This window comes from Mandrillus leucophaeus, unplaced genomic scaffold, assembly GCF_000951045.1.
Source record: "Mandrillus leucophaeus isolate KB7577 unplaced genomic scaffold, Mleu.le_1.0 Scaffold58, whole genome shotgun sequence".
NCBI lineage: Eukaryota > Metazoa > Chordata > Mammalia > Primates > Cercopithecidae > Mandrillus > Mandrillus leucophaeus.
Genome location: NW_012106252.1, coordinates 2092270 through 2100314, shown reverse-complemented (window position 1 = coordinate 2100314; position 8045 = coordinate 2092270). Strand labels below are relative to the sequence as shown.

Genomic DNA, 8045 nt, shown 5'->3' with positions numbered 1-8045 from the left:
GGGTCCTAAAATTCATATGTAGTTCCCATGGTTAAACAATTCAAGTGAGAAAAGAAACACTTTCAAAATAGGTTGGGTGTTGCTCAAATATGGAAGATGGCAAGGTGGTGCTTTTCAGTATTGAGTTACTCAGTATTTCACAAAGGAGAGTTTCAAAGATGCTTTGAGCACTAATAGCATTGTGTCTCCCCAGGAGGATGTATAAGCTCTGGGTGCTTGTTTGAAATCAGTTTTATCCTCTCATAGTCACACCTTATGTGTAACTGACAAGCAGAGAGTGAACTCTGGGTTCAGTCCTGCCATTGATCCTTCCTCACTGTGAGGAAGAGAAAAAATTAGTAGCACAATTCCTGGTATTTGGTAGGTGTTCAATAAATATTAACTTCTGTCATCCTCTGGTAGGGACTTAAAAGAAAGAGTGGAACTGTCTAGAGATGCTATCCGTTGCATTTTACTGAGTAAGGTCCCATGAGAAATATGTTTATCATATTCAGATGAGGCCTCTTGTCCTAGTGATCCCACTTGTTTTATGCTGGCCTAAGTGGATGCTGGGACTCACTGTGCTTAATGAATGTTAATGAAGGTGATGAAGACCTTTTAAGAGATGATTAACCTATAAAGTCCACCTTCTGCTTTCAAGTGGCTTTATAAGAAGCACACAGAGAGTCAACACTTTGAAAATAATGAATACAAATGAGAATCATGTCTGCTTTGCAAGAGGAAAGTTTATTAGGCGATTTGGGGAACTGCAATAAAGGTAGAAGCAGCAGAGAGAACAAAACACCTCGTATGCCACTGTCACAGCTCCAACCTCTGACCATCAGAACCCAAACTGAGTACAGGAGAAGGGCTTGGGGTGAGGAGGATCAAGTGGGCCTAGGTTCAGAATCAGACCCAAACGCTGAGCATTTGTTCTCCTTCCAGACCATAATTTGTGGTGATGCCTTGGGGTGGGGTCTGCTGGCTGATGGTTGTCAGAGATGTGGAACTGGCCCATCGATGGTAGTTCTGTCTTCATGCTATACTCCTGCTGGCCCCAGAGTATCTAGCACCCAAAGGTGTTGCAGGGCCCACAGCGGGAACGAGGACCACAAGCATTGGTGACGCAGGATCCAATGGACTTTTCATATGCATTGGTGGTGGCGCAGGGGTTGGAGGGCAGCCTGGGATGCAGAAGCATTATACTGTCAGCATGAGAAGGGTGATTCAAACAAGGGAGGCTCAACCCAAAGAGACATAGAAACAAGCAGAAATGGTTCTCTGATGTCCTAGGAAGCCATGCCTTGTTTGGATCACTTCTTCTACAGAGTTCTGATACAATGGCAGAAATGAGCAAAGAACATGTAGGGTGGAATGCCAGCCTTCCCTCTATGACCCTGGATACACAAGAAAGTCACTTCCTCCTTCTAAGCCTCAGCTTTCCCACCTGTAAGGTAGGACTGGTAGTACCAACCACACAGGATTATGAAAATTCCACAAGATTGTGTTCGTAAAAATATTATGTTCGCTGGCAATTGCCGTATTGTTAGTGATTGATCATCATCCCTATTGACACTCAAATGCTCATCTATAAGATGGTGATAATGAGTCCCACTCTGCCTGCCTCAGATGATTCTAACAAGAATTAATGAAATGGAGGATTTGAAAGTTCCATTTAAATCAGAAAAAGTGATCATTGTTACAGTTTTGTTTTCCTTTTTGTGGTGACAAGACAGTCTTGAAGATAGAAAGATTTATTTGCCCATCAGCATCCAAAAAATCTCTGCTGGAGGAAGCAGTCAAGTCCCATGTCTATCTTTTGTAAAAGAAAATATATTTAGCCCGGGTAATGTTAGCAATAAATATCCAATACTTCCCACAGCTGTAATATAAAACTCTGGCCTCTACAGACAGGTTGGCATCTGAAACTTGATCTTCAAAGTCCCTGTTTTATCCTACAGTAGAATAGTGACTGTGCCTTGTAGGGGTGCCGCCCACCAGGTACTCACTTGCAGTCCTCGCTCTCCAGGAGGCTCCGGTACGTGTTGATCTCACACTCTAGCCGGGCACGCACATCCAGCAGCACCTGGTACTCCTGGTTCTGCCGCTCCAGGTCACAGCGGATCTCCGCCAGCTGCGACTCCACGTTGGTGATCAGGCTCTGCACCTGGGACAGCTGGGAGCTGTAGCGGGCCTCACTCTCCGTCAGCGTGTTTTCCAGAGAGTTTCGCTGTGGTGGAGAAGATCAGGAATGTCAGAGAGCTGCTCCTTGTAGGGTTCCTCCATGGAGTTCCAAAAAACTCACAAGTTCCAAGGAGCTAAGGAGAGTGTGTGGCCCCAAGGGTGTCCCCAGGACTCTGCCTCCCAACTTCCCATCGTTCACCAGCAGGGCTGAACAATACACACCAGGTTGTGCTGGGCCTGCAGCTCGATCTCCAGGGCATTGACCGTGCGTCTCAGCTCGATGATCTCCGCCTGGTAGGACTGCAGCTGCTCTGCGCTGGATACCACCTGCTTGTTCAGCTCCTCGGTCTGAAACACCCAAGGGGAGAAAGGATCAGACCCTGCCTCCGGGGCCGTAGGGTGGGCCTCAGTTCCTGAGTGGCCATGTGCTTAGATGCCCACCTGCGTGGCGAACCATTGCTCCACTTCCCTGCGGTTGGTTTCCACCAGGGCCTCATACTGACTCCTGGTCTCGTTCAGGACCTGGTTCAGGTCCACAGCAGGGGCAGCGTCCACCTCCACATTGAGGCGGTCTCCAATCTGGCAGCGCAAGGTGTTGACCTCCTAATGGAGAAAAGGGAAGAAATAAACCCACAGAAAGAAGTCTATCAATAACCTCTTTGAGGCAGTTCAATAAAATGGGAAGAGGATTGCATTGCAATTTAGGAAACATGAGTTGAAGCCCAGCTGCCACCTCTGGAGATTCTGGCCTCTTCTCTGAATCCCTTCCCTCATCTGTATGATAAGACTGCTTCATTAAATGATTGCTAATATTTCTACCCAATCCAAGATTCTATCATTTCTTTCTTATTTCCCCTTTGCTCAGTGATAAGCCTGGCATGATAATTGGCTTACAATTGTTGCTACTTAAATATAGAGAAACCAGGTTTCGTTCCTCCTATTTATTTCATGGGATACTACTGGAGTATGACACATGTTTTCATCATGAAAACATCTAACGTTTGAGACATGCATCTGATTTCCTGTATTGCATTCAGCCATGAGATCTGAATCAACCATTATTTGAGTTATTTCATTTCTTCCGTTTTTCCCATCACTCAGTTCATCCATCCATCCATTCATCCATCCATCCATTCATCCAGCTTGAGTTCTAGTTATCTAGATGAAACAGAGTATAAGAATATTTTCTATCTCCTTCCAGTCTCGGTCTTTAACACGGCACCTCTTCAGAAGCTAATAGATAGCATCAAACAGTAGACAGTAGTTTAAAGATATTTGTGTGATCTTTCAGCCATATATGTCTGGGTCCCAAGGGGAAATAGGTCAGCTTACCACCCTCCTTTATGTAAAAAAGGGAAGCTGTCACTCATTCCCCAACAAGTCCCAAAGTACTTTTTGAGCAACCAGCTAAATGTTGTTAGGTCTAGGGTGCTTAGCAAATCAAGACCTACCTTATTCTATTCAGGGGGATCACAGAGCTCTCAGTATTGGGATATTGGGGGCTAGGACTCTTACCTGCTCATGGTTCTGCTTGAGGGACAGCAGCTCCTCCTTCAGGGACTCCACCTGGGCCTCCAGGTCAGACCTACACAGGGTCAGCTCATCCAGAATCCTGCGCAGGCTGTTGATGTCAGACTCCACCAGCTGCCGCAGGGACAGCTCCGTCTGGTACCTACACACACAGCCAGAGGTCAAAAGAGGTCAAAAAAAAAAAGTCTTTGTTTCCCAGGCTTTACTTGGCTGACTTAGTCAATTTTATTATATTTTGAAATATTTTGAATTTTAAAAATATTAAGGGAGAAAATACTCCTGTACTGAGTGAGAAGGCCTATTTTGTCACTGAGACACACATAAAAGGTATTGGTGGGATGCCTGTGGATAGTTTAGTCTAACATGAACTACGTTTGTTCTAAAAATCTCGTTTACAAGTTGCTGTCAACTAAGCCCTGCTGTTTTTGCCATCTCAAGTGAATCAGCGCCCTTCGTAAGCCTACTCCAGACGTCCTGCCATCCTTTCCAGCCTTGCCAAGAAGCAATTTAGTGTTGTGGAAGAAAACACTGAATTCAGAGTCAGTTAGAGCCAGTCTTGTCATTGAATGACTGTAGATAGATACTTTAATCTCTCTGAGCCTTGATTTCCTCAACTGTAAAATGAAGACAAAACTAACACCTCACAGGGTTGGACTGAAGATGATATAGGTAAAATTATATTGTAAACTGTAAGATTCCAGGAAAATGCAAAGGATTTTCATGATTGTAATAACGGTCACACCTAAAAGTATTGATTGATTCTCTGAAAGGAAATGGATTTTGCCTCCTGTTTTTGTGGTTTAATAACTTCTTTTTGGTAGGTTGACAGTGACTAATGTATACAAAGAGATCAATGTGAAAATCACTTTTAAACTTAGTCCAGACATTGGGTTGAAAAGGAGTAAGAACGGATGTTGTCTTACAATCAAACTTAAAGCACAGGGCTGCGCACAGTGGCTCATGCCTGTAATCCCAGCACTTTGGGATGCTGAGGTGGGTGGATCACTTGAGGTCAGGAGTTCAAGACCAGCCTGGCTAACATGGTAAAACCCCGTCTCCACTAAAAATACAAAAATTGGCTGGGCCTGGTGGCACATGCCTGTAATCCCAGCTACTAGGAAGGCTGAGGCAGGAGAATCGCTTGAACCCGGGATGCGGAGGTTGCAGTGAGCCAAGATCGCATCACTGCACTCCAGCCTGGATGAGAGAGGAAGACTCCATCTCAAAAAAAAAAAAAACCTTAAAACACAGAATCTGAGCACCTATTGAAGAGGCTTTGACATTTAACCTAATCCTAACCCAATACAAGAATCCTCCCAATATCATCCAGAAATTTCTGCTTCCACCCTTCCAGGATAGGGAGCTCATCACTTTGCAATTCAGCCTGTCCATTATGAGACCGCTGTGATGGTTAGGAAAATCTTACTTGGTTCTGAAGTCATCTGCAGCCAGCTTGGCATTGTCGATCTGCACCACCAGCCTGGCATTCTCAGACTTGCTGCACAGGATCTGGGGATAGGATTAATCATGAAATGGGTTATACCAAGAAATGCCTTGTGCCTTAAAGTGAAATGCTATTTTCTTTCAGCCACATTCCTCCCAAATAGCTTTGAGTCCTTCCAGATTTTCAGCTCTGGGATAAAAGGAGGATTTGATCATAAAACTGACCATTTCAAAACCAGGACAAACAATGTGAATTCATCGTGAATTCTATTCTTATCTGCTTCTGACTTCCTGCAATAATTGAGGTTACTGGGCATCCAAGGGTCACCCAAGGGTTGGGTGACCAATCATCCCGGTTTACTCAGGACTGAGGGGTTCCTGGGATGCTAAAATGGGAAAAGTCCCAGGCAAGCCAGAACAAGTTGGTTATCCCACACACATACCAACTTTGTTCCACCTGCTGACTTCTCTCCACTCTCCCCTCATATTGCCCTTGTTCATGCGTTGGCAAAAAGCTTCTTGCTCTACCCAGAATGCCCTCACCCACTAGCAGGACCCCTTGTGTAACCCACATACTTAATCGATGACACTTCTTATGACCTTTGTGTGATCATTTTGTTTCCACATCTATCTGCCCTGTTAGACTGTGAGCTCCTGAAGGAAAGAGACCATCTTACTCAGTATATTATCCCCCATCCCAGCACTGTGCCTAATACTCTCCAACTCTGGGTAAATAAATGAATGATATTCAAATAGCACAACCCTTTCCTGGCATCTGCTTTTCCAGATCTACAGAACAGTGGACAGTCAATTCCCTCCAAGAATCAAGGGCTTGTACAATTGGATATAAACTCCCACTCATCCTTCAAACCCTACTCAGATATTGCCTCTTCTGGGATCCCTCCCTAACCTACACCAGGTATCCAGTCCCAATTCTCTGTGGACTCCTTACTTATATCCACTTCTCCTCCAGAATGGATGGCCCCATATTGTCATCTGTATACATGGCTGCTCTAGAGGATGGTCCATATGTCTGTAGATACTGCTGGAGTCAACGACTCTCTTGTGTTGCCATAAACGCTCTTTTGCTGAAGCTTTGAAAGGCTTTAAATATTTGGAGATTTACTTAGGAAATTCTTAGCATAGAAAATAAATCAGGTGCATACTTTTTAAAAATGCTATAATGCTCTGAAAACAAAACCAGGTTATTATAATCAAACCAAAAAATCAGATATTCCGGTTTGGAGTAAGAAGCCATATAAGATTGTTATGACTGATTTTGGTCTAACGCTTCACTCTAACACCAGCCTGCATCCTTTGCTTGTGGTTCTACAACAGATTTTCTAAGACTACTTGATGTCATACCTAAGCCAGTGAATCTATGTCTTTACCATTCTCAGCATTACTGTGAACAGACTTAGATCCATTCACAGGTTAGTATGTTAAATATAGATAAGTAGTTCATTAAGCTGGCAGTGTGGGGCCCACCTCCTCACCTTCTGCTGAAGCTCCTCAATGGTCTTGAAGTAGGACTGGTAGCTGGGGCACAGCAAGGGCTCCTGCTGCTGGGACCGCTCCCGGATGAGGTTCTCCAGCTCCGCGTTGTCCCGCTCCAGCTGACGCACCTTCTCCAGGTAGCTGGCCAGACGGTCGTTCAGGAACTGCATGGTCTCCTTCTCGCTGCCATTGAAGGAGCCCTCACAGAACCAGTTGCAGTTGCTCACATTGGCAGGAATGTTGCAGGCCCCGGGTAGGGTGCGGCCGTGGCAGCTGGGGGGCACACAGGGCCGGGAGGAGCAGCTGGTGCGGCAGCTCAGGCTGGGCAGGCAGAAGTTGTAGGGCATGGTGCAGGGAGGCAGTGGAGCTCTGGAAGTCAGTTTCAAAACCTGATTCCTTTTCCCTGGGATAAGCCCTGGTCCTCTCCAGGGCTTTATATTCTGTCAGCAGTGGGTGTGGCAACCGTGTCAAGCATTCCCCCTTTTTACCTCCTTTGCTGATTTTTCCATTTGTTATTTAGCCAATTCACCTGAGTCCTATACCTCATAAAATGTTTTACTCTGGCTTCTTGCTAAGTCAGGACTCCTCACAAAACATGCCGATTGGTTAAGTAAGAGCTTCATGGTTTGGCTTCAAAGTGACCAACCTTGCCCATAGCAGCGCTCATCCATGGGACATTGAGCTAGAGTGACAGCTGGGCCCTGTCCCCAGAGTAGGGGGCACGTCAGTGCCTCTTTCTCCTAAATGAGGAAAGGCTTGTGTCTCATCCAGTTCGTACTCAATTAAGACTCTGTGAGAAACGCCATGTGAGGAAACCTATCTAGAAACTAGACTATGTGATAGGGAATCCTGGAAGCCGACCTCAGAAAGGACTTATAAGGCCATTGGCTCAGGATCCCTTTGCAGTTCCATCCAGGCAGATGGAGGCAACTCTACCCTCTTCCTATGGGGCTGCAGGAAGCCACCCACCTCTGTTTCTACTAGTATTCAGTGTTCACAAGAACATTAAGAAAACTAAAATTTTGGGAGCACCTACTCTGCATGAAGCACTGTGCTGCATGCCCGTGCACAGTGTAACTCTGTCACTGGTGATTGGTCCTGCTTGCTGAGTCTCCACTGTGCACCAGGCACTGTGCCAGACACCTCATATGCACCAGCTCCTTCAGTCCTCTCAAAATGCTGCAAAGGTTTGTAGATAAGGACACCAAGCCTCTGAGAGGTCTCCCAAGGTCACAGAGCTCCTATGTGATGGAGCCCGGATTCAAAACAGATCTCTGTAATTCTAATGTCCACACTCTTTCATATTACGTGTCTCTCTCTTCCAATCTTTTCAGTACTGAGATGCAATAATGCAGAAATACAGATTGAGCTCCACTGAATTCAATCAGTGCTGACAATATCCTAAATTAGAA

General features: G+C 45.5%; 1 protein-coding gene across 1 annotated transcript; it reads right to left on the bottom strand.

The window, feature by feature from the left end:
• Nucleotides 1-703: 703 nt before the first annotated feature.
• On the bottom strand, nucleotides 704-7024 carry KRT33B (keratin 33B, type I). The gene is made up of 7 exons (XM_011998895.1): nucleotides 6633-7024; nucleotides 5120-5202; nucleotides 3679-3835; nucleotides 2605-2766; nucleotides 2386-2511; nucleotides 1989-2209; nucleotides 704-1163 (listed from the first exon to the last, which is right to left on the bottom strand). The coding sequence occupies exons 1-7, from the start codon at nucleotides 6978-6980 to the stop codon at nucleotides 1046-1048; spliced, it is 1215 nt and encodes a 404-aa protein (XP_011854285.1). The 5' UTR covers nucleotides 6981-7024; the 3' UTR covers nucleotides 704-1045.
• Between the last annotated feature and the right edge of the window lie 1021 nt (nucleotides 7025-8045).